Source organism: Sphaerodactylus townsendi, linkage group LG08, assembly GCF_021028975.2.
Source record: "Sphaerodactylus townsendi isolate TG3544 linkage group LG08, MPM_Stown_v2.3, whole genome shotgun sequence".
NCBI lineage: Eukaryota > Metazoa > Chordata > Lepidosauria > Squamata > Sphaerodactylidae > Sphaerodactylus > Sphaerodactylus townsendi.
In genome coordinates, this window is record NC_059432.1 from 114,569,631 (window position 1) to 114,596,245 (window position 26,615).

At 49.5% G+C, this 26,615-nt stretch overlaps 1 protein-coding gene across 1 annotated transcript in view; it reads right to left on the reverse strand.

Annotated features, from left to right (window-relative positions):
- The window catches only part of MASP1 (MBL associated serine protease 1), a 44,459-nt gene extending 18,588 nt beyond the window's left edge, over nucleotides 1-25,871 (reverse strand). The window contains exons 1-6 of the mRNA XM_048506504.1: nucleotides 25,697-25,871; nucleotides 24,414-24,545; nucleotides 21,866-22,062; nucleotides 19,624-19,771; nucleotides 17,316-17,434; nucleotides 13,787-13,865 (exon numbers count right to left, since the gene is read on the reverse strand). Coding sequence (XP_048362461.1) covers nucleotides 13,787-13,865; nucleotides 17,316-17,434; nucleotides 19,624-19,771; nucleotides 21,866-22,062; nucleotides 24,414-24,545; nucleotides 25,697-25,790 — 769 coding nt within the window. The 5' untranslated portion in view covers nucleotides 25,791-25,871. The remainder of the gene's footprint in view (nucleotides 1-13,786; nucleotides 13,866-17,315; nucleotides 17,435-19,623; nucleotides 19,772-21,865; nucleotides 22,063-24,413; nucleotides 24,546-25,696) is intronic.
- Between the last annotated feature and the right edge of the window lie 744 nt (nucleotides 25,872-26,615).

The following is a 26,615-nucleotide window of genomic DNA, read 5'->3' on the forward strand; positions in this document are numbered from 1 at the left end:
GAGTGCTTTGGTTGTGTGTTCCTGCATGGCAGGGGATTGGACTTGATGGCCCTGGGGGGTCTCTTCCCACTCTAGGATTTTAAGCAAGTTCCGGACTTTTCGCACACATTTTGAAAGCGCCTTTTCTGCTGAGAAAGGGTTTTGTTCTCGCCTGTTAACCAACTGCATTCCCTTCCTTTCTCGCTACAGAACGCATTTTGGGGAAGTGTAAATAATGACGGGAAAGGGCTGGAAACTGTCCCAAAGGCCACGGAGGTGAGGTCAGTTTTTCACATGGCTTTCCAGAAGTACAGAACTCCCGTCCAGCAAGGCGGGGGAGGGGGGCGGCTGTCTGATCTGTACAAGAAGGATGGCTGTGGTTGGTGTTGTGCTCATTGATAAGAATTTGCTGAGCACACAACAGAAGCGGGGGGGAGCAGGTACGCAAGAGAGCGTGGGCTGTAGATCAGGCTAAAAGGCGATCTTCCTCAATTGTTCCGTTCAGTTTATTCATCTCTGGGTGGAAGATTGTTGGGATTTACAAGCGTCTGCCACACAATCCAGCTACTAAAGGGTTAACTGCCGATATGTAAAGCAGTTGTTTAGGTCACTGTTTATGACTTGGTCTATTGATCAGCTATTGGTCAGCAGATCCCATTGTTTACATGTCAGCAACCACTCGCTTATGTATGTATGTATGTATGTATGTATGTATGTATGTACGTACGTACGTACATACGTACGTACATACGTAGTTAGTTAGTTAGTTAGTTAGTTAGTTAGTTAGTTAGTTAGTTAGTTAGTTAGTTAGTCGATTTCATAGGCCGCCTCATCCCCGAAGGGTTCTAACATACATGTAAGGCAGTGATGGCGAACCTTTTCAAGACCAAGTGCCCAAATTGCAACCCACTTATTTATCCCAAAGTGCCAACACAGCAATTTAACCTGAATACTGAGGTTTTCATTTAGGAAAAAACAGTTGGCTCTGAGGCGTGCGTTACTCAGGAGTAGTCAGTGGTAGTTGATGGCTTTGCTTTGAAGCAACCGTGCAACTCTTCAAATGGGTGAATCATGACCCTAGGAGGGTTTACTCAGAAGTAAGCCCCATTCCTAGCAACTGAGTTTACTCCCAAGTAAAGGATCGCGCTTTAGTTCTTTGCATGAAAATCAGTGGGGTTTAACAGCGCTTAACAGGGTTACCTACACTGCTTCCCCAAAACTAGGTCTTAGGTTTAATGCTAATAATCAAGCCCAGCGGTCCAGGCCAGCCTAGATGTGTGTGTTGGGGGGGGGGTACTCTGTTTGCTTGTGCCCACAGAGAGGGCTCTGAGTGCCACCTCTGGTACCCGTGCCATAGGTTCACCATCACTGATGTAAGGTTATAGTTACCTGACTTTCTTTGGTACAGACCCAATTGTTCTGAGACAGGAGACTTGTCAGATAGAATTAGACAAGATGTAGTGTTAACTGCCCCCTCACTGCTCTGTTACATCAGGGTCCCCTCATATTGAGGGGCCCCACCGTCCCCCCCTCATGGGGGTAGGTTTTAAATTGGGGTCGGACGCCTCCTGTTTATGTATTACGGTTATTCGCTGTTTTTATGAGTTTTAAGCTATTTTATGGGATGGAGCCTATGTATTTATATTTGTATGACCGCTCCTGTTTGATATTTAGATGATGTTGTTCACCGCCCGGAACCCTTCGGGGATCGGGCGGTATACAAATTGAAGAAATAAATAAATAAAATAAATAAACTGTGTATTATGTTAGTATAGCATTTCTTGCTTTTCACTCATGTAACCCTTCCCTCTTGTTAGCTAAGTAAAGTATATTTTAAACAAAAGCAACTCAGCATCCCTGCATATTATATTTACTCTGCTACTTAAGAATCTCTTTGAATATCCAACAATGATCCCGTGTAAAGCTAAGACCCAGAGATGTTGGCAGGGACACAGAGGATGCTCATCACCGCTAACTGGGCATAGGCCCCTTCCGCACATGCAGAATAATGCACTTTCAATCCACTTTCAATGCACTTTGCAGCTGCATTTTACTGTGTGGAATAGCAAAACCCACTTGCAAACAATTGTGAAAGTAGATTCAAAATGCATTATTCTCCGTGTGCGGAAAGGGACCTGAGCCAAGCAACCCAAGCTTCTAGGCCAACTTCCCACACTACTTCCTTGCCAATCCCCTGGTAGGGGTGGGGCATTTCCTGCCCCCAACTCCTACTGCCCGTGCCCATTGTAGCTCCAAACAGCAGAGAGAAATTTAAAATGTAGTGTTGTGTTCACCATGACATGGAAGTGATCGAGGGCAGCAGTAAGGATGGCTGGAGGCTTTATGGTTTTTGCCATAGAGTCTCCAGAAATTCCTAGAGCAGAGGTGGGCAATTATTTTTTCCATGGGGCCGCATAAGAAACAGAAAAAATAGTGGAGGGCCAGGCCAAAAGGCAGAGGGGCGAGGCGCTTTTGAAAGCCCCGCAGAAGCTGGCAGCCAAGGCAACCGGCTTCTGCCGAGCTTTCAAAGACACCTCGCTCCCCAACAAGGCAGAGGGGCTAGGCGCTTTTGAAAGCCCCGCAGAAGCCGGCAGCCAAGGCAACCGGCTTCTGCGGAGCTTTCAAAGATGCCTCACTCCCCAGCAAGGCAGGGGGGGCCAGTCAGGATCATCCAGCGGGCCAGATGTGGCCCGCGGGCCGTATAATGCCCAGGTGTGTCCTAGAGCTACCCTATCGCACTTCCGAGGTTTCACCAGAAGTGACAGGAACACCTGCAAAGCTGTGGCCCCTCCATGTCTCCACCTCCCCCCTCCCCCAAAATGCCTGTTGATGCAGTGAGAACTGCTATTTATTGAGAAGCATCCTTTCCCACTACCGAGTTAAGTGGTGTTTCTGCATTCTCCTACGTAAGGGGCTGCCTCATCGATCAGCACAGCCAAAAGGGACAGATGGGCCCCAGTGTGTCACGGAGCTGGGGAAGGAGGCAGAGAACGCTTTTCTTTCTGAAGCGTCCCCAGAAAATCCTCCTGGGGAAGGCTCGGCGTTGCCAGCTGAACGGAGTCGGCACAGCTCAGAACAGTGGGCCGAGCAGATGGCGCGTTGTTATTGCTTCCTCCTCCGCCCTCTGCGGGTGGCTGGTGGAGGACCACGACGCTCGAATTCACGCACATAAGAAGATAAGAACATAAGAACTAGCCTGCTGGATCAGACCAGAGTCCATTTAGTCCAGCTCTCTGCTACTCGCAGTGGCCAACCAGGTGCCTTTGGGAGCTCACCTGCAGGAGATGAAAGCAATGGCCTTCTGCTGCTCCTGCTCCCGAGCACCTGGACTGTTAAGGCATTTGCAATCTGAGATCAAGGAGGATCAAGATTGGTAGCCATAGATCGACTTCTCCTCCATAAATCTGTCCAAGCCCTTTTTAAAGCTATCCAGGTTAGTGGCCATCACCACCTCCTGTGGCAGCATATTCCAAACACCAATCACACGTTGCGTGAAGAAGCGTTTCCTTTTATTAGTCCTAATTCTTCCCCCCAGCATTTTCAATGGATGCCCCCTGGTTCTAGTATTGTGAGAAAGAGAAAAATTTCTCTCTGTCCACATTTTCTACCCACGCATAATTTTATAGACTTCAATCATATCCCCCTTCAGCCGTCTCCTCTCCAAACTAAAGAGTCCCCAACGCTGCAGCCTCTCCTCATAAGGAAGGTGCTCCAGTCCCTCAATCATCCTCGTTGCCCTTCTCTGCACTTTTTCTATCTCTTCAATATCTTTTTTGAGATGTGGCGACCAGAACTGAACACAGGACTCCAAGTGCGGTCGCACCACGGCTGTATATAAGGGCATGGTTTTGGAATGTCTCCACTACTTGGGGAATCTTTTCCCCCTCCAGTTCACGAGGAATGTCCCGGTTGTTCGTAGGGACGCCAGCCTCCAGGTGGGGATCTGGAGATCGCTTGGAGTTACGGCTCAAGTCCAGACTCCCAGAGTTCCGTTCTCTGGAGAAAATGGGTGCTCTGGAGGGTGGGCTCTGTGCAGTGGTGGGATCCAAAAATTTTAGTAACAGGTTCCCTCACCAGCCCCCCCTCAGCAAAGGGGGCAGAGGCGTACCTAGGCAAACCTGAGCCCTGGGCAAAACCTGAGTTGGATGCCCCCCCCATGGGCAGCCACCCCACCACGACCCCCAATAATTTTTTTTTGCACCAGGTCATTTCTAAATCAAAATCACATTATAGAAAATGCCCCAACTCACAAATCTGAACACAGCAATGGTGAAATGCACAGGTTCTTTGATAGAGACTGGTGTGATAAAAGTTACGAAAGGCTGAGAATCAATGAATTGCAGTACCTGAGAGGGATTAACCCAGTTCAGAGAGTTACATTATTAGTCGCCATTGCTGTATGGAACCTTCAAGTTCAAAGGCAGGATGCCTCTCGGGGAGGCGAGGGCGGGGAGACGGGATAGCGGACCCAATTAGTAACCCCCTCTCGGCACACACTCTCGGCACACACAAAAGCGGACCCAATTAGTAACCCACTCTCGGGAACTGGTGAGAACCTGCTGGATCCCACCTCTGGCTCTGTGGCATCGTCCCCCACTGAGATCTCTGGCCTCCCCAGGTTCCAATCCCAAATCTCCAGGCGTTTTCCACCCCAGATCTGGCAACCCTGCCCCACCTCCTCCATCAGTGGCCGGGGGGGGGGGATGACCTGGCATCTCCACATCACCACTATCTGGTGTGGGAGCAGAAACTCTTTCTTGCATAGTCTGGAGTGTCATTTTCCTGCCCTGCGTCTCGGCAACGGTTCCAGACAAACCCCCGCCCTTGTGTGTAGTCCTCTTTTCCCGTCTCTTGCCTGCAGAGGCATACTGGGGGGGAAGGCACCCGGGGCAACACCTGCTCACAGCGCCCCCCCAAGTGCCCCCTCCCCCCACTTATCTCAGCTGGCAGAGGAGGACAGAGGTGGTCCTGGGCAGCCAGGCAGGACCAGGTCTGGTGGGGCTGGGCCGAGGAGCACCCAGGAGGCCCGTGGCAGGCTCCTGGCCCAGGTGAGGGTGCCTCTCCACAGGAGGAGGAGGAGGAGGAGGAGGAGGAGGAGGAGGAGGAGGAGGAGGAGGAGGAGGAGGAGGAGGAGGAGGAGGAGGAGGAGGAGGAGGAGGAGGAGGAGGAGGAGGAGGAAGAGGAGGAGGAGGAAGAAGAAGAAGAAGAAGAAGAAGAGGAGGAAGAAGAAGAAGAAGAAGAAGAAGAAGAAGAAGAAGAAGAAGAAGACGAAGAAGAAGAAGAAGAAGAAGAAGAAGAAGAAGAAGAAGAAGAAGAAGAAGAAGAAGAAGAAGAAGAAGAAGAAGAAGAAGAAGAAGAGTTTGGATTTATATCCCCCCTTTCTCTCCTGCAGGAGACTCAAAGGGATTTACAATCTCCTTGCCCTTCCCCCCTCACAACAAACACCCTGTGAGGTGAGTGGGGCTGAGAGCTCCGAGAAGCTGTGACTAGCCCAAGGTCACCCAGCTGGCATGTGTGGGAGTGCACAGGCTAATCTGAATTCCCCAGAGAAGCCTCCACAGCTCAGGCGGCAGAGCTGGGAATCAAACCCGGTTCCTCCAGATTAGATACACGAGCTCTTAACCTCCTACGCCACTGCTGCTTTCTAGTGCGAAGGAAGACTCAGATACTTGCAAATTAGGGATAGCTCATAACTGTGGTCCGTCGGCTAGAAAGGAGGGGTGTGGGGTGATTTTGTGCCCCATGTGATCTAATGGGTGGCGCCCGGGGTCGACCCCCCCCCCCCATGTTTCTCTGGCAGATACGCCACTGCTTGCTCGGCTGTCCTGCTCCCCTTTCTTTAACTGCTCTCTGCACAGATGAAGGTTCAATAATCTATTCCATTCATATGTGTTTCAGCATGGGGAGGAGGGCAGGAAGTGTAACATGTTCCACCCTTACCATTTTCTTGCCAGAAAATCTACCCTCTGTGTGCGGGGGGGTGGGGGGGGGGACTTACAGGAATTTGACCACAGCCCAGACCTGGAGATTTGGGAATGATTTGCATGGCCCAGTGAAGGTAGTTCTAATTGGCATCATTGTCTGTTGTTGGGAGAGGAAGGGAAGGAGTTTGTAAGGTGTCTTGAGTCTCCTTAGAGGTGAGAGAGGGGGGAGGGGGAGAAGCCTAAAGAAAGCCCAAAATGTTCTGAGAGACCCGTCTCATCCAGCACACTCTCTTTTTGCACTGTTACCATCCGGCAGACGACACAGGTCTATCAAAACTAGGACAAAGAGGCTTAGAGGCAGCTTCTACTCTAGAGCTGTGGCGATGCTGAACTCCGGGGCTTCGTGTTGATGTGTTTGGGGCTGTGTAGGGATGGGTGGAGGAAGGGGAAAGTGAGGGTGGGGTATGAGTCTGAAATTGTGTGCATCGAGGAATGCTGCTGTAAATTTCGTTGTGCGTGCACAATGACAATAAAATGTTTATGCTTATGCTTATAGAAATCCAAACTACTCCTCCTTTACACAAAGACTCTACCGGAGACCCTGGAGAGGCGCTGCCAGTACTAGCCTTGATCAATGGCGTACTTAGGGGGAGGCACCTCCCCCCACACTCCCCCCCCCCAAGGAGCAAGCAACAAACTGCAGAAGCCTGAGTGGGGACCAGGTGGTAGGTGGGGCGGGCTCTTAACCACTACCCCACGCTGGTTCTGAAAGTGAAGGCAAAGCAAACTGGGGAAACGTCATTAAAAGGAACAGTAAAAATAGCGAAAAATGTGAAGCCGCTTAGCACACTCACAAAAATGAGTGTGGATGATTGAGGGACTGGAGCACCTTCCTTATGAGGAGAGGCTGCAGCGTTTGGGACTCTTTAGTTTGGAGAGGAGACGACTGAGGGGGGATAGGATTGAAGTCTATACAATTATGCATGGGGTAGAAAATGTTGAGAGAGAGAAATTTTTCTCTCTTTCTCACAATACTAGAACCAGGGGGCACCCATTGAAAATGCTGGGGGGAAGAATTAGGACTAATAAAAGGAAACCCTTCTTCACGCAACGTGTGATGGGTGTTTGGAATATGCTGCCACAGGAGGTGGTGATGGCCACTCACCTGGATAGCTTTCAAAGGGGCTTGGACAGTTTTATGGAGGAGAAGTCGATCTATGGCTCCCGATCTTGATCCTCCTTGATCTGAGATTGCAAATGCCTGAGCAGACCAGGTGCTCAGGAGCAGCAGCAGCAGAAGGCCCTTGCTTTCACCTCCTGCAGGTGAGCTCCCAAAGGCACCTGGTGGGCCACTGCGAGTAGCAGAGAGCTGGACTAAATGGACTCTGGTCTGATCTAGCTGGCTTGTTCTTATGTTCTTCTGATCGCGGCTCAGTTCTAAGGCAATGCCCTATTTGGCCTGTCTGCAGAAAGAATCACAAGTCACATCATTTTAAAGTCTTTCCTTGCCTTGACACCAACGGAGATTCTGAGAATCTGTTTCCACACCACCGTCCTTTGTGAGTCAAACATGAGAGCACGCACGCCTCCCACATTCCGGACCATGACATAAGCGGGCCATAAGATTGTCAGCTGCGCTTGCGCATGTGCGAAGGAAGACTCGGATACTTGCGAATTAGGGACAGCTCATAACTGTGGTCTGTCGGCTAGAAAGACAGGCTTTGATGTGGGATGTTGAGTGCCGCCTGCCCGCTCCGTGGGAGGATTGTGGGATCTTGAACAAACCTTCATTTCCAGCATGACTTATAGCAGTGGTGGCGAACCTATGGCACGGGTGCCAGAGGTGGCTCTCAGAGCCCTCTCTGTGGGCACGCGCGCACAGAGTTTGTCATGTGGGGGGATGGAAAACCCCACTGATTTTCATGGGAAGAACTAAAGCATAATCCTTTACCTGGGAGTAAGCTCAGTTGCCGGCAATGGGGCTTGCTTCTGAGTAGACCCTCCTAGAGTCGTAATTCATCCATTCAAAGTGTTGCACGGTTGCTTCACCACGCTTACTCCCAAGTAACGCACGCCTCAGAGCCAACCGTTTTTTTCTAAACTAAAATCTCAGTATTCAGGTTAAATTGGCGTGTTGGCACTTTGCGATAAATAAGTGAGTTTGGGGTTGCCATTTGGGCACTCGGTCTCGAAAAGGTTCGCCATCACTGACTTAGAGTGCAGTCCCCAGTAGAGTTGCATTTTTCTGAGCTCCTTGACTTCAACAGACTGCAAAGAGTTTGACTCTGCTTCGGATGGCGCTTTTAATGACTTGGCCCCCTTCCGCACATGTGGATTGAAAGCGCATTATTCTGCATGTGCGGAAGTGGCCTCAGACTCTATTCGGCAACCGTTTTAGAGCGTAGCTATGTTGGACTGGTGAGGAAGAGCCGGATTTGCACCCAGCAGCACCTTAGAGGACAACAGGATATTAAGGATATAAACTTTTGAAAGTCCAAACTCTCATACGCGATGAAGGAAGCATTGTACACTACCCTGTTTCCCCGAATATAAGACATCCCCTGAAAATAAGGCGTAGTCGAGGTTTTGCTGAAGTGCGAAATATAAGGCATCCCCCGAAAGTAAGACGTAGCCAAGTTTTTGTTTGGAAGCATGCCCGACGAACAGAACACAGAAATATAAGACATCCCCTGAAAATAAGACATAGCGCATCTTGGGGAGCAAAAATTAATATAAGGCACTGCCTTATTTTCGGGGAAACGCGGTAAAATACCTCAAAGGTTTATACCCTAAAAATCTTGCGGGTCTATCAAGGTGTTACTGGAATTGAAGCTAGCTCTTATTCTGCAACAGTGATTCAAGATGGACAGCGATGAAATGAAACATGGAGATTGTGGGGGAAAGAAATAACAGAAATGCCACGTGAAGAGTAATTATTGCTAAGTGGGAAAGTGTTTTCCTTGCATGCAGGATCAGTCCCTGATATCTCCAGTTCAAAGGTCTTTGGTCACAAAATATGGGGAGATCTCTGCCCTAAGCCTCAATGACCTGCTGGAATTCAGAGGGTCTAACGGTCTAACTCAGGATACACCAACTGTACCCACAACACCGTGAGGTTTCTACATGTCAAGCAGAGGTGGGATCCAGCAGGTTCTCACCAGTTCCCGAGAGGGGGTTACTAATTATTTGTGTGTGCCGAGAGTGGGTTACCAATTGGGTCCGCTTTTCCATCTCCACGCCCTCGCCTCCCAGAGAGGCATCCTGCCTTTGAACGTGAAGGTTCCATATAGCAATTGCAACTAATAATGTCACTCCCTGAACTGGGTTAACCCCTTTCAGCTACTGCAATTCATGGATTCTCAGCCTTTCGTACCTTTTATCTCCCCAGTCTCTATCCAAGAACCTGTGTGTTTCACCATTGCTGTGTTCAGATTTGTGAGTTGGGGCATTTTCTAGAATGTGATGATGATTTAGAAATGGCCTGGTGCAAAAAAAAATTATTGGGGGTCGTGGTGGGGTGGCTGCCCATGGGGGGGGGCATCCAACTCAGGTTTTGCCGAGGGCTCGGGTTTGCCTAGGTACGCCTCTGCCCCCTTTGCTGAAGGGGGGCTGGCGAGGGAACCTGTGACTAAAATTTTTGGATCCCACCACTGATGTCAAGAGTTTCCTCTATTCCTTTATTTTTGGCAGGATGACCCCTGGTGTTGACATAACAACTTACCCCCTCGGAATCCTCTTTTCTGCTTTCTAGGATGTGTTGAGCTGTAATTCAGGAACCTCCTCAATAATTTACACAAGGGAATCCGCAGGGCGTTTTCCCACTGGCGATTGATCCTGGGATAGTTACCTGAAATATCCAGGTTTCCTCGCGATCTCCGCACTGCCGAACCACAGAACACGGATCATTTCTGGTGCTCCTCCCCCCCCCCCTTATCACGGGATTTTCCTGGACCTGCCTGTATATGCACCTTTTTGAAAAAAAAACCACTTCAATGGGAGCTAATAGGAGATGGGAGCCACACATTTGAGGGTCCATAACTTTGGCCCCCATGATCCAAACTTCATCAAACCTGGGTGGTATCATCAGCAGAATCTCCTACTGATACCACCCAGGTTTTTTAAAGTTTGGTCCAGGGAGTTCAAAGCTATGGACTCCCAAAGGGGGTGCCCCCACCCCCCATTGTTTCTAATGGGAGCTAATAGGAGATTGGGGCTACACATTTGAGGGTCCATAACTTTGGCCCCCATGATCCAAACTTCACCAAACTTGGGTGGTATCATCAGGAGGGTCTCCTAAAGATTCTCTGAAATTTTGGTGCTGCTAGCTCAACGATTGTACCCCTGACAGCAGGCACACACACACCCCAAGGGGCAGGCCTAGAGATCTTTACTAGAAACATGCCGCAGTGAGGATGTTGGAACCTGGATGAAAAGGTGCCAATTCTTTTGAAACTTGGTTGTATCTAGATTAAATTTTCAGTGGGAATTCGGCCACAGTAGTTTTGGAAAAAGCCATGCATATGAAAAGAAGAAGAGTTGAATTAATACCCCGCTTTTCTCTACCTTTAAGGATCCTCAAAGAAGCTTACAATCACCTCCCCTTCCTCTCCCCACAGCAGACCCCTTGGGAGGCAGGTGGGGCTGAGAGAGTTTGGAGAGAACTGTGACTGGCCTAAGGTCACCCAGCAGGCTTCATGTGCGGGAGCAGGGCAACAAATCCAGTTCGTCAGATTAGAGTCCCTCGCTCATGTACGGGAGTGGGGAATTGAATCCAGTTTTCCAGAACAAAGTCCACCTCTCTAAACCGCTACACCACGCTAGCTCTCAATATGAAGAAGAAGAAGAAGAGAAGAGTTTGGATTTATATCCCCCCTTTCTCTCCTGCAGGAGACTCAAAGGGGCTGACAATCTCCTTGCCCTTCCCCCCTCACAACAAACACCCTGTGAGGTAGGTGGGGCTGAGAGAGCTCCGAGAAGCTGTGACTCGCCCAAGGTCACCCAGCTGGCATGTGTGGGAGTGTACAGGCTAATCTGAATTCCCCAGATAAGCCTCCACAGCTCAGGTGGCAGAGCTGGGAATCAAACCCGGTTCCTCCAGATTAGATACATGAGAACCTCCTACGCCACTGCTGCTCCAGAAGAATGAGAAGAATAAAGCTGTCAGTTGCATTTTCCCTGTGTTGTTTGTGGACTTAGGACTTTGCCCATATTTGGGTGATGCTTGATGTAAACAAAAATGAGCCAGGATTTGCCAGGGGATTTGGCTTCCTTGGCTTCTGTGGGTCTACCATGGCTTGAGAGAGGAATTGCATTCTTATCTTGATAGGCCTTTTGCCCCTCCAGGGCATGGTGCAGTCCTGTTTGAAATGTCATTTGCTTCAGTACATTCAATATCTGGTTGTGTAGCATGCACATCAATAAAGCAAATACAAATAGGGTTGCCAACGTTTTGTCTGGCAGGGCTCCTATGCCATTAACATTTGTCTCTCAGATGCAGAAATTCTGCTGGCGAGTCTCCCATCGCTGCACCACCAGGTGAAGAAAATAAAACTTCATTTGTTCTTTTCTGCCTGTCAGGTGCAGGCACTCACCCAGACAAAAAAGTTGGCAACACAAAGGAATTTTCACTTCAGCAAACAAATCATTTTAAAAGGGATCAGAATGTTTGTTAATTAATTGGCCAAACCATCCCCCAAGATCTGCTTTTCTGCTGGTTCAGTTTTGGGCTAAAGCAGGGGTCTGCAACCTACGGCTCTCCAGATGTTCATGGACTACAAATCCCATCAGCCCCTGCCAGCATGGCCAATTGATGCTTCGCTAAAAGAGAAATTTCAGACCTGAGAATAATGAAGGCTGAAAAGAACTGAAACTGAGTGAGAAAAACAAATCCCACCACCAAGAAAATCACAGCCAAGTCAGCGAATCCTTGCAAAGCCCGTTTTGTTCTTGCAGGACTGGAGCGCACTAAATTAGAGAGACCAGGGTGGGGACTGCAGAAGGCATCCCAAGAACGGTGCAGACCCCCAACCACCATCAAGAGTTATTTTGTTCTGATGAGAAGCATTTTTCTTTCATGCCATGCATGGATTGTTATTCTTTCCTTTTCTCTGCCATCATTGTTGTAGTTAGCAGCATGCCAGGCGGGAACAGGTTAACTGGCCCCCAAGAGCAGCGGAAAGGATGCCAAACTGTCTCCTGAGAGTTTGTGAAAAGTAGCTGAGGGTAAAGCCTTAACAGTCCTCCAGGGAGGGATTGGGGCCACGCCCTCCTTAAAGGCACAGTGCATCAGGCTCAGCCGTCACTCTGCCACTTGGTCCATGTCCACGTTTATCTCTGTCCTGACATCCGTGGCTTCAATTGTTGCTTCAGTTGCAGCAACTGCGGTGAAGGCGGGAGATCGAAGGAGGGGTGGAAAGGGGTCAGGGAGAAGCAAGAAGAGAAAAAGCCGGAATTAGCACCCAGGCAGCGAGAGAGGGCATGCAGCGAGCAACAGATAAAACCAAGAGCCATTAATAACCATGCACAGACTGAAGGGGCAAAGTATGAAAGGGAGGCATACTTACTGTTGTGATTACTGTCTCAAATAGGCATATTTTGCAAAATTATTTTGTAACCTTATTTTTGACCACCAAAGAAGGCCAACGGGCCCAAAGACGTTTCGGTCTAAAAGTGTTGCATAAGACTCTATGTGTTATGTTGCAATTTTCATTGTTGCATGTTTGGAAGATTCAGCTGCCTGGCCCCCTCCCCGCCAAGAACTTTTAACTTCAGGCTCCTTCAAAGTCCACACAGACTTTGGAGGTGGAGCCCACAGTCCAGCACTGGACTCCACCTGGTCAGGTTCAGCTTTAAACTGCAGACTGTCCTCCAAAGTTCATGGACTTTGGGGCAGAGTCCACAGTTTAAAGCTAGACTCAGCCATGCTGCAGAGGAGGGAGGGAAGAAGAAGAAGAAGAAGAAGAAGAAGAAGAAGAAGAAGAAGAAGAAGAAGAAGAAGAAGAAGAAGAAGAAGAAGAAGAAGAAGAAGAAGAAGAAGAAGAAGAAGAAGAGGAGGAGGAGGAGGAGGAGGAGGAGGAGGAGGAGGAGAAGAGGAGGAGGAGGAGAAGAAGAAGAAGAAAAAGAGGAGGAGGAGGAGGAGAAAAAGAAGAAAAAGAGGAGGAGGAGGAGGAGGAGGAGGAGGAAAAGAAGAAGAGAAGAAGAAGAAGAGGAGGAGGAGGAGGAGGAGAAGAAGAAGAGGAGGAGGAGGAGGAGGAGGAGGAGAAGAGAAGAAGAAGAAGAAAAAGAGGAGGAGAAGAAGAGGAGGAGGAGGAGGAGTTTGGATTTATATCCCCACCTTTATCTCCTGTAAGGAGACTCAAAGGGGCTTACAATCTCCTTGCCCTCCCCCCTCACAACAGACACCCAGTGAGGTGGGTGGGGCTGAGAGAGCTCCAAAGAACTGTGACTAGCCCAAGGTCACCCAGCTGGCATGTGTTGGAGTGCACAAGCTAATCTAGTTTACCAGATAAGCCTCCACAGCAGAGCGGGAAATCACACCCGGTTCTCCAGATTAGAGCGCACCTGCTCTTAACCTCTACACCACACTGGAGGGAAAGGGGTTTTCAGTGCTTGCCGAAGGTGCTGTTTTGCACAGATATACCCCTGCTGATTTTCTTGGGCGCTTGCTGGGTCTTCAAGGATCTTTCTGCTGAGGATTTTGAGAAGCCATCCAGCTGTCCAGACAGGCAGACCCATAAGATGCCCCTCACACCAACGAGGAGTATGGCCCTCACCTGGCCACAAAGAGGTGTCCTTTGATGGGCGGCTGGGGGAATACTTTAACCTAGGACGGACGGTGAGGTGGCTGTTAAGAAAGGGCTCCAGGGGGTGGAAAAGAATCTTACTTTTGCAAACAGGAATCTGGCTGCTCCACGTCCCGTCCTTCATACACTCGATCTGGAACGTTTCACTTTCCACGTCATCCTGCAAAGAGGGAGACAGAAAGCAAACAGGAAGGGGGGTCAAAGGGGCGGGCCGCTTCTGCCTCGTGACCTGCCCTCACTGTTGCTAGAGCAGGGGTCTGCAACCTGCGGCTCCAGAGCCTCACGCGGCTCTTTTGTCCTTGTACTGCGGCTCTGGGTGGCTTGGCTCCTCTCAGCCTCCTTTGGAGAGTCGCCCTAAGGGTTAATTAATTTATTTTTTATTTATGGGTTTTGTATACCGCCCTACCCCCGGAGGGCTCTGGGCGGTGCACAGCATAATTTCCTCATACAACATATACAAACAAAACCCCATTAAAATTAGATTAAAACACAGCAGTAATTAACAAAGATGGCGTCAGCGATAAACCCCAATTAAAACCCTCCCAGAGAGAGGGGGGGGGAACAAAACAGGAAAGTGGGTCCCCTAGATGGCAAGGAACTCCAAGTCGGAGGAATAAAAGGGAGGGGGCACTTCAGTGGCTGGACACTCCAAAAGCCCGGTGGAACAACTCAGTCTTACAGGCCCTGCGGAACTCACCAAGATCCCACAGGGCCCGGACAGCTGGAGGGAGAGTGTTCCACCAGGCGGGGGCCAAGGCCGAGAAGGCCCTGGTCCGAGTGGAGGCCAGCCGCATCATGGAGGGGCCAGGAACCACTAGCAAATTGGCCTCTGTTGAGCGCAGAGGCCGAGTAGTGACATATGGTGTAATGCGGTCCCGAAGGTACGAGGGTCCCAGGCTGCATAAGGCCTCAAAGGTCAATAATGGAAAAGAGAGAGGGGCACAGCCTGAGACGGCTATCCCAAGCCACTTCCGGCTTCCCTGTCTCAGCTGCCTGGTTGGCTGATGGCGGTGATGATGGTACGGGGTGGGGGCAGAGCACCGCTAGTGGATCCTCTTGAACAGGAGAGCAGCGAGGGGCGGGAAATGGGAGAGAGTTGCAGGAGCGCAGATTTTCAGCGTGATCCTAACCTCAGTCCGCCCCCCTTGAATCGGGGGTCAGGGGTCAACCCTGCTTTGGGTGGCCTCGTTTCCCCCTTCCCTGGGTCCTTGGGGGGTGGGGCCACATGGGGACCCCAGCAGCGCCACCTTGGGTTGAAGAAGAAGAGTTTGGATTCATATCCCCCCCTTTCTCTCCTGTAGGAGACTCAAAGGGGCTGACAATCTCCTTGCCCTTCCCCCCTCACAACAAACACCCTGTGAGGTGGGTGGGGCTGAGAGAGCTCCGAAAAGCTGTGACTAGCCCAAGGTCACCCAGCTGGCATGTGTGGGAGTGCACAGGCTAATCTGAATTCCCCAGATAAGCCTCCACAACTCAAGCAGCAGAGCTGGGAATCAAACCCGGTTCCTCCAGATCAGAGTGCACCTGCTCTTAGCCACTGCTCTTAGCCACTATGCCACTGCTGACCCCCCAGCAACCCTACTGAGCTCCAGGGGCTTTCCTGGCGGATGGCAGTCTGGCTGAGTCCAGGTGAGAAAGACGATGTCAGGTTTGAAAGGAGTTATTACCTGCAGCCCTGCAAGGTTGCACTCGTCGGGGCTGTTTGACACAGGGGTGGGGGTGGGAATTGTTTGCTTCTGCATTGCCGAGGAGGTCATTTGAATCATGTACAAAACAACAGGCTTTTTAACCCTCCCCCCCTTTTTTTTTTTGCTTTGATGGGTAAAAATGGGCCCCAAAGAAGGGAACGTCTCCCTGCATGAGAATATATACAGTGTTATCTTCATTTTAGATATCAAAAAGTATTTGTGGCTCCAAGTGGAAAACGGGTCCAAATGGCTCTTTGGGTGTTAAAGGTTGCTGATCCCTGTGCTAGAGAGACTAGTACAAGAGGGGAGAACAGCTAGGATTGCCAGATCCAAGCCGGTATATTCCTGGAGATTGGAAGGGGGGGAGAGAGCATGAGGACGAGGAGGGATTTGAGCAGGGTATAATAAAAGAGTTTTGTTTTATATATTTGTTTTATTTTTTATATTGTTTTATATTGTGAGCGGCCCCAAGCCCAAAAAGGGAGGGGCAGCATATTAAACCCAGTAAACTAAACTAAACAAAAATCAACAAATATGTGACATGAAGTTAAATAAGTTCCACTGCATCACCAGATTTGTGTGAATATTATCACAACGGTTCAGAACTGAGAATCACCCTGGTGAGCAGCTGCCAGTCAGAGGAGCCCGTCACAGTAACCTTGAGGGACCGAGGGTCTAATACCGTGGTGGCAAACCTTTGGCACTCCAGATGTTATGGACTACAATTCAAATCAGCCCCTCCCAGCATGGCCAATTGGTCATGATGGCAGGGCTGATGGGAATTGTAGTCCATAACATCTGGAGTGCCAAAGGTTCGCCACCACTGGTCTAATTCAATATCAGGCAGCAGGCTGCATATACATTTTCTAGTGGGATCCAATAGCTATATTCCCTCTATGTTATCAGATCACTTTATTTCAGAATGGTATACTTTGATCTTTAGAAAGGTTGAAGCTATTGGTTTCCCCTTGGAATCACTCCTTATGCTCACAAAGGGGGAAGCCTTCAGACTAGTTAAGAATAGGCTCTTGGATCTTGATTTTCATAATTTGACTCGTGCTGCCAAGACAACCTGTTCTCCGACTACATTATTAATCCCATGCGAGCGAGGAATTATGGCAGCATATCTTCGTCTGCTGATTAATCCCACCCAGAGGAGAGCCTCGGCTACTGCAAGATGTAATGTGCTGCCATCAGCTCTGCTGGAGGGAAGATGTAAGAATATGCAACGCTCTAAAAGGGTTTGTTCTTGTGATCTGGTTACAGTTGAAACACTTCACCATTCTCTGTTTGTATGCCCTAAATATGATAAGATACGCATGAAATATATGAATTCTATTTTCTTGCAATGTTCTCAGTGGCATGAGTGTTATAAGATACCCAATCTCCTGAACAGCTCTGATGTACTCTTTTGTGAAACTGTTGCAAATTTTATACTGGAAATTAGTTAATTTTAACTGTATTTCTTAACCTTCTTTTGTTTTAAAATTTTGTCCTGTTTTATATGCCAATAAAGGCTGGTGTTGTGATATCAGGCAGGAGCTTCAGGTGATTTAGAAAAGCTGGACACTTTCCTTTAAAAGGAAGAAGAGTTTGGATTTATACCCCACCTTTCTCTGCTGTAAGGAGGCTCAAGGTGGCTTACAAGCTCCTTTCCCCTCCTCTCCTCACAACAGACACCTTGTGCGGCAGGTGGAGCTGAGAGAGTTCTGAGAGAACTGGGACTCGCCCAAGGTCACCCAGCAGGAATGTTGGAGTGCGGAAACACATCTGGTTCATCAGGTAAGCCTCTGCCACTCAGGTGGAAGAGTGGGGAATCAAACCCGGTTCTCCAGATTAGAATCCACCTGCTCTTGACCACGACGCCACACTGGCTCTCAGTATCGCTTCCCAATAAAGGTTGGTCCCCACGACCAGCCTACCTTGAGGACATTGTAGCCGGTGTGGCAGCTGATGACCACCTGGTCTTTGAAGGTGTACGTTGCCTGCGAGGGCTCGATCTTGCCATTCAGTGGCGGCTCCACCAGCGGGCACGGATCCCCTGTTTTTCCAGAGTGCAAATAAGGAGACAGAAAGGAAGGAGAAAACCCGCCATGTCCAGTTAGGCAGAAAGCAGAATTGGGATGCAGCGAGGATTCCCTGTGGGCTGAGGCCAAATGTCTTCCTGGCACACGGGAGGTGTTTAGCATGACAATTCCTGCCACTTCCTGGCAGAGACAGCTACTAACAGAGCACAGAAAAGTACAGACAACTGCAGCATATTTGTCCAGTTCCAGTACATTTTCGTCTCTCCCCTTCCCTCATCTCTCCACATAGCTAAGTGTGGATAATCAGATCTGTGTCCTGGTCAGCCTCTGTTTGATCCTGCGATGTCTCCTACCTGGGAGGTGGGCACCTTTCTCACAATACTAGAACCAGGGGGCATACATTGAAAATGCGGGGGGGGGGGGGAGAGAATTAGGACTAATCAAAGGAAACACTTCTTCACGCAACGTGTGATGGGTGTTTGGAATATGCTGCCACAGGAGGTGGTGATGGCCACTAACCTGGATAGCTTTAAAAGGGGCTTGGACAGATTTATGGAGGAGAAGTCGATCTATGGCTACCAATCTTGATCCTCTTTGATCTGAGATTGCAAAGGCCTTAGCAGACCAGGTGCTCGGGAGCAACAGCCACAGAAGGCCATTGCTTTCACCTCCTGCACGTGAGCTCCCAAAGGCACCTGGTGGGCCACTGCAAGTAGCAGAGAGCTGGACTAGATGGACTCTGGTCTGATCCAGCAGGCTAGTTCTTATGTTCTTATATCTTCTGCTGCTGCTCCCGAGCACCTGGTCTGCTAAGGCATTTGCAATCTGAAATCAAGGAGGATCAAGATTGGTAGCCATAGATCGACTTCTCCTCCATAAATCTGTCCACACCCTTTTTAAAGCTATCCAGGTTAGTGGCCATTTATTTTTATTTGCTTTGTTTACATCCTTCTTTTCCCCCCCACGGAGTCCCCAAGTGGCTAACTGTTGGTATTTGCAAGTGTCTGTCACAATTCGGTTACTAAGGGTTTAACTATCTGGATGTAAATAAGCTGCTGAGGTCACTGTTCTATGACCTGGTCTATTGATTAGCCATTGGTCAGTCAGACCGCCATTGCCTACATGTTAGTAAGCATGTAAATCTAAAATTATAAAGTTACCTGTTTTCTTTGTTCACTGTACATGTTCAGAACCACGAGGCGAGATAGCAGACAGAAAGCAAGATGTAGTCCTAGATGGCAATTACTACTGTAAATATGTAACAGAGCAGTGCAGCATTTGTTGTTTTATTCCATGTAACCCTTCCTTTAAGCTAGTAAACTATTTTTAGACAAAAAGCAACTCAAAGTATCTCTGGCTATCTTACTTTTTCCACACTAGACTGCTTCCACATCTCTGCTGCTAAGTATCTCTATTGACTATATTAGCCTACGCTTACATCATGCTCCTTGCCTCTATTTTATCCTTACAACAACCTAGTGAGGTAGGTTAGGCCGAGGGCGTGCAACTGACCCAAGGTCTCCCAACAAGCTTCCGTGGCAGTGTGAGGATTTGAACCTGAGGGCGATTCCGCACACGAGTAAAATAGGTTCGACCCAGTTTCCTGAGAAGGGTACTGACCTAGGTCGAAACCATTGTTGTTCCCCACTGCAACCAGCTTGATCCCAGCTCGGAGGGTGGAATCATCCTGTGCTCCATTCCGATTGGCTGCTGTTCTACGGCCATGTTCTGTCTATCCCCACACACGTTATTAAAAAACTGCCACAGGAACGGAGGGACGAAGGTGGCGTTTTTTGATTGGCCAGCTGTATGTATCCCCAAAACACTCAGCTGTGATTGGCTGAGTGGGGGACTCCTGGAACCAGAGATTCCGGACTTTCCTGGAATCGAGCTGAGTTCGAGCGTGGTTCCCTGAAAAAGTAGTCGTTCCCAACTGGAGTCGGAAATTTGACCGTTACACGGGGCGAAGCTGGTACAAAACCATGTCAATCCCAGTGGTTGTGTATAGCACTTAGGCCGAACGCAGCTCGAACTTAGGTCGATAACGCACGTGCGGAATCGACCTGAGTTTCTCAGATTCAGATCCAACACCTTAACCACAACATGACACCAATGGTAAGCCTAAATTCAGTAGTGGTGTCAAAACACGGGAGATCAGCAGAAACCTCACAAACTCAAAGAACATTGTATTGGAAAAGCTCACCGATTGCTGTATAGGACAGCCGCCAGCCTCCGTTCTCTCCCGAGTTATCACTGTGGAACAGGATTTGGACACTGTTGCTTCTGGTTTCGATACGTCCCGGAGATTTTTCTCCACAAAAGGGCCCAAACTCTTTCAGCCCAGCTGTGATCTGCCAAAGGAAATAGAACAGAAACAGAGAGGGGGTAGGCAGGCGGTCAGAACTACTACAGAACTACTAAATCAGAGGTTAAAGGGAATAAAATAAATCAGAAACCTTTTTGAAAGGGTTGTAAGCAGTGGTGGGATCCAAAAATTTTAGTAACAGGTTCCCTCGCCAGCCCCCCCTCAGCAAAGGGGGCAGAGGCATACCTGGGCAAACCTGAGCCCTGGTTAGATGCCCCCCCATGGGCAGCCACCCCACCACAACCCCAAAACATTTTTTTGCACCAGGTCATTTCTAAATCATCATCACATTATAGAAAATGCCCCAACTCACAAATCTGAACACAGCAATGGTGAAACACACAGGTTCTTTGATAGAGACTGGTGAGATAAAAGGTACGAAAGGCTGAGAATCCATGAATTGCAGTACCTGAAAGGGATTAACCCAGTTCAGGGAGTGACATTATTAGTCGCCATTGCTATATGGAACCTTCGCGTTCAAAGGCAGGATGCCTCTTGGGGAGGTGAGGCCATGGAGACGGAAAAGCGGACCCAATTGGTAACCCCCTCTCGGCACACACAAATAATTAGTAACCCCCTCTCGGGAACTGGTGAGAACCTGCTGGATCCCACCTCGGGTTGTAAGTGAATATCCCCTGTAAAGATAATTTATGCCACCGTATTCCCCACGACTATGTGCAGAGCTGAAAGCTGGACAATGAAGAGGCAGAAAGGTGATTAATTTAAAACATGTCGAAGGAGAGTTTTAACAAATACTGTGAGCTGCCCAAACAAGATCTGTGGGCAAACGAGCTGGAGTTGTGAAGGCTGGAGTTGTGATGTGCCGGTGATTTTGGGATGACTTAGTGCAAAAATCATGAGGATCCGTGTTCTTCGGGCAGGTTCTTGCGCCACTGTGGCGCCACAGATCGTGGGAGGCGTGATTGTTTTGGTGCTGCTTGTAGACATGCTCTATAGCACAGGTGTCAAACTCGTGGCCCTCCAGATGTTATGGACTACCGTTCCCATCATCCCCTGCCAGCATCATGCTGGCATGGGATGATGGGAACTGTAGTTCATAACATCTGGAGGGCCACGAGTTTGACATCTATGCTCTATAGTTTCGTGGGGGTTTCATTTCATTCCAATGCAAAAATCATATTAATTCATGAGGATCCGTTTAAACTCATCTGGATCTGGCTTTTATCCAGATTTGTGAGTTTGGGCATGTTCTATAATGTGATGGTGACTTTGAGATGACCTGGTGCAAAGAAAACAGTTGTTTAGTCGTGGTTGGGGAGGGCGGCCACCAGAGGTGGGATCCAGCAGGTCCTCACAGGTTCCCGAGAGTAGGTTACTAATTATTTGCGTGTGCCGAGAGGGGGTTACTAATGGGTGATTTTGCCACGTGATTTTTGCCTTCGTTGCGCCCCTCCTCTCAGCAGTAGCGCGCAGAACTTGAAGCAGTCTAGCAGGAGGTGCACCGCCGTGCGTGGCAGCCTGCGCCTGTGTGCATTCGTTTCCCGCCCAAGGACCGGCGCAGCGGCTGCGTCCTTGCCACAGCCCCGCCCAGGAATGCCCCACCCCCGGAATGCCTCACCACGCCCCCGTCGTGCCCCACCCAGCCCCATTGGCGCTACGCCACAGTTTGAATCCCACCACCATGGGAACCTGTTACTAAAATTTTTGGATCCCACCACTGGCGGCCACCCATATGGGCGGGAGAAAACTCAGATGGTGCCCCAGGCTCCATTTTCCCTAGCTACTCCACTGTATGAATAATAATAATAAGAAGAGTTTGGATTTCTATCCCCCCTTTCTCTCCTGCAGGAGACTCAAAGGGATTTACAATCTCCTTGCCCTTCCCCCCTCACAACAAACACCCTGTGAGGTAGGTGGGGCTGAGAGAGCTCCGAGAAGCTGTGACTAGCCCAAGGTCAGCCAGCTGACATGTGTGGGAGTGCACAGGCTAATCTGAATTCCCCAGATAAGCCTCCACAGCTCAGGCAGCAGAGCGGGGAATCAAACCCGGTTCCTCCAGAGTAGATACACGAGCTCTTAACCTCCTACGCCACTGCTGCCCCCATCAGGCTGTGCTCACCTTTACATAATCATACGGACAGGACACTTCTGGGTGGTCCTCCACATCGAAGCTGTCTTCGAACTGCAGGGTGATGAAGAACCCTTCTTCCAGCTCAATACGGTACAAGCAGTCCGAACTCTTGGGGTAGGGGTTGGGGAAGTCCGGGCTGCTGATGGCTCCGTTCCTCTGGGTGAAGAGATTGTCACTGCATTCCACTGCAACAACCACAAAGGGGGTGGGGAACAGTCAGAGGTAGAACAATAAAAGGAAACACTTCTTCACACAACGTGTGGTTGGTGTTTGGAATATGCTGTCATGGGAGGTGGTGACGGCCACTCACCTGGATAGCTTTAAAAGGGGCTTGGACAGATTTATGGAGGAGAAGTGGATCTATGGCTACCAATCTTGATCCTCCTTGATCTGAGATTGCCTTAACAGTCCAGGTGCTCAGGAGCAGCAGCAGCAGCAGCAGGCCCTTGCTTTCACCTCCTGCCTGTGAGCTCCCAAAGGCACCTGGTGGGCCACTGCGAGTAGCAGAGAGCTGGACTAGATGGACTCTGGTCTGATCCAGCTGGCTTGTTCTTATGTTGATCTATGGCTACCAATCTTGATCCTCCTTGATCTGAGGTTGCAAATGCCTTAACAGACCAGGTGCTCGGGAGCAGCAGCAGCAGCAGCAGGCCCTTGCTTTCACCTCCTGCCTGTGAGCTCCCAAAGGCACCTGGTGGGCCACTGCGAGTAGCAGAGAGCTGGACTAGATGGACTCTGGTCTGATCCAGCTGGCTTGTTCTTATGTTCTTATGTCGATCTATGGCTACCAATCTTGATCCTCCTTGATCTGAGGTTGCAAATGCCTTAACAGACCAGGTGATCGGGAGCAGCAGCAGCAGCAGAAGGCCATTGCTTTCACCTCCTGCCTGTGAGCTCCCAAAGGCACCTGGTGGGCCACTGCGAGTAGCAGAGAGCTGGACTAGATGGACTCTGGTCTGATCCAGCAGGCTAGTTCTTATGTTCTTCTCTGGAGGGCAAACAATAGGACCTAGAGGCTGAGGCCTTCCCCTGATTTTGTTTCTTTCTCAACACTGGGATTCAGATATTGACCGCCTCTAACTCTGGCTCACAGCAGCTCCACAAACACATTCAACAATGATAAAACATACATGCTGTTAACAATACAAGACAGTAAAATAATATCCTAACAAAACATCATCCATTAGCACCCAGCAACCTACATCCCCGACTGCTGTCGAAACGAGACAGCGCTGTTGGCGGGCGGAAAATTGGCCTCAACTGTCCTCAGCGGAATGCCTGGTGGAACAACTCTGCTTTACAGAGATTTACAGAAGCTAGCAAGATCCTGGATGTCATCTGCAGAGAGCTCCCCCAGGCAGGGACCATTAATATAAAAACTCTTCCCCTCGTTGAGGACAGTTGAGTTACCTGTGGTCCAGGTAACTGCTTTAACTTTCAAAAGGGCTTGGACAGATTGATGGAGGAGAAGTCGATCTAAGGCTACCAATCTTGATCCTCCTTAGCAGACCAGGTGCTCGTGAGCAGCAGCAGCAGCAGGCCATTGCTTTCACCTCCTGCACGTGAGCTCCCAAAGGCACCTGGTGGGCCACTGCGAGTAGCAGAGTGCTGGACTAGATGGACTCTGGTCTGATCCAGCAGGCTAGTTCTTATGTTCTTATGTTCTTAACAGTCTGTGGACGTCACAGCAGGCTGGGTTACAATTAGGTTTGCCTACTCTGGATTGGGAAATTCCTGGAGATTTGCAGGGGCAAGAACACAAGTACATAAGAACTGGCCTGCTGGATCAGACCAGAGTCCATCCAGTCCAGCACTCTGCTACTCGCAGTGGCCCACCAGGTGCCTTTGGGAGCTCACGTGCAGGAGGTGAAAGCAAGGGTCTGCTGCTGCTGCTGCTGCTGTTCCCGAGCACCTGGTCTGCTAAGCCATTTGCCATCTCAGATCAAGGAGGATCAAGATTGGGAGCCATAAAAGGTGGAGTTGGAGGAAGGGAGGGACCTCAGTAGGGTGTAGAGTCCATCCCTCAAGGCAGCCATTTCCTTCAGGATAATTTATTTTCTGTTGCCTGGAGATCAATTGTAATTCCAGGAGATCTGCAGGTTCCACCTGGAGGTTTGTAATCGTGGCCATGTGTTTCTGCACTCCAACGTTCCTGCTGGGCGACCTTGGGCTAGTCCAGGGGTAGGGAACCTGCGGCTCTCCAGATGTTCAGGAACTACAATTCCCATCAGCCTCTGTCAGCATGGCCAATTGGCCATGCTGGTAGGGGCTGATGGGAATTGTAGTTCCTGAACATCTGGAGAGCTGCTGGTTCCCTACCACAGGCAAATCCCAGTCTCTAAGAGAACTCTCTCAGCCCCACCTGCCTCGCCAGGTGTCCGTTGTGGGGAGAGGAAGGGAAAGGAGCTTGAAAGCCACCTTGAGTCTCCGTACAGGAGAGAGAGGTGGGATATAAATCCAAACTCCTCTTCTTCTTCTTCTAGTCAAGGCATCCAAACAGTGCATAAGAAAGAACAGTGCATAAGAAAGATGATACCTTTACATGTCCTGTTGTCAGAGTGCAGGATGTAACCGAATCTGCAGGAGCAGTAATAGCCGCCAATATAGTTGTGACAGTGGTGGTCACAAGCCAATTCCTCATCACTCTTCTCAAGACATTCGTCTATATCTGCAATGGGACAAAGTAGAAGCAAGGGATTAGCATGGGAAATTCTCGCCTTTGGTCACAGGTTGACCTAGCATCTGCCGCTCACGCTTTTGCTGATTCATGACTGACTACTGCCCCCATGCTTTGTGGGGACTTCCCCTTGAAGACTGTACAGAAACTTCTGCAAGTGCTGAATTTTTTTTGGCTCCTGATCATTCCAAGGAAAAAGTCCCAGTGTCAACATTTGTAGGGGACAGCAGGTTTAACTTAAAATATAAACCGCTAAGTTATTTTAAAATGTAAACACTGCAGCATTTACATGCAAAAATAAAATAAAAACTCTTCTTGGAATCAGAATAAACAATAGGCAGTATAATGCTTATGAGGCAATGAATCAGTATTGTGCAACTATTATTCTATGCTGCCTTGGACCAGGGGGATATAAACGTTTCAGTGAATACATTAGTAAATGTGCCAGCCCAAAGTTGTAGAAGAACTCTCTGACAAGGGCAATATTTTTAAACGAGTGTTTCCCCAAGAAAGTTTGGAAATGCCACATGTGTTCCAAATCAAGCGCAACAAAATTTGCTCGCCTCTGCTTTTGAGTTCCTGGACAAGAAGACCAAAAACCGTGGGGAAAGGTCCCTTAGGTTGATTCCCCACTGCAGAGTGAACCTAGGTTCGACACGGTTCCTTTAACTAGGTTCGACACGGTTCCTTTAACCTAGGGTCGACTCTCGTCACTCCCCACAGCAACTGAGTTCAACTCAGTTCATCCAACTTGAACCAAGCTCAGAGGGAGGGATCATCTTCAGTACCTCTTTCGCTCCTCATTCCTGATTGGCTCTTGCTTTACGGCGGGAAATGCGCCTGCGTGCATTCGTTTCCCGCCCAAGGACCAGCGCAGCGGCTGCGTCCTTGCCACAGCCCCGCCCAGGAATGCCCCGCCCCCAGAATGCCTGGCCACGCCCCATCGTGCCCCGCCTTCAGCCCCATTGGCACTATGCCACAGTTTGAATCCCACCACCATGGGAACCTGTTACTAAAATTTTTGGATCACACCACTGAGTACAACCCCTTCCTTGGTAAAGACCATAGAAAATGTTCACTGAAGGTGAAAAACTGAAAACCAGAGGCTTGGGAGACCACATCGTAGGACAGGAACTACTTACCAACTGCTGTGTAATGGCCGTCGAAGCCCGTGAAGCGTTCCTCATTGGAGAAGTCTGACCGGAACGTGAGGCTCATGTATGAACCAGGAGACATGATAGCTTGCTGGCCCGGAGTCAGCTCTGTGTCTGTGGCCTCTCTCCCACAAAAAGTAGCCAAGACTTGGTCTTCGGACTCGACCTGTCAGAAGCCCAAAAGAAGAGTGTCAGTTGGTCCAAAGGTGGAAATTTGGGTTGCCAGGCATCTGGCGGGCCACTGCGAGTAGCAGAGTGCTGGACTAGATGGACTCTGGTCTGATCCAGCAGGCTCTTTCTTATGTCCTGAAGAAGAAGAAGAAGAAGAAGAAGAAGAAGAAGAAGAAGAAGAAGAAGAAGAAGAAGAAGAAGAAGAAGAAGAAGAAGAAGAAGAAGAAGAAGAAGAAGAAGAGGAAGAAGAGGAGGAAGAAGAAGAAGAAGAAGAAGAAGAAGAAGAAGAGGAAGAAGTAGAAGAAGAAGAAGAAGAAGAAGAAGAAGAAGAAGAAGGAAGAAGAAGAAGAAGAAGAAGAAGAAGAAGGAGGAGGAGGAGGAGGAGGAGGAGGAGGAGGGGGAGGAGGAGGAGAGGAGGAGGAGGAGGAGAAGGAGGAGGAGGAGGAGGAGGAGGAGGAGGAGGAGTTTGGATTTATATCCCCCCCCTTTCTCTCCTGCAGGAGACTCAAAGGGAGCTTACAATCCCTTGCCCTTCCCCCCTCACAACAAACACCCTGTGAGGTAGGTGGGGCTGAGAGAGCTCAGAAGAACTGTGACTAGCCCATGTTTGGAATATGCTGCCACAGGGAGGTGGTGATGGCCACTAACCTGGATAGCTTTAAAAAGGGCTTGGACAGATTTATGGAGGAGAAGCCGATCTATGGCTACCAGTCTTGATTTGCCTTGATCTCAGATT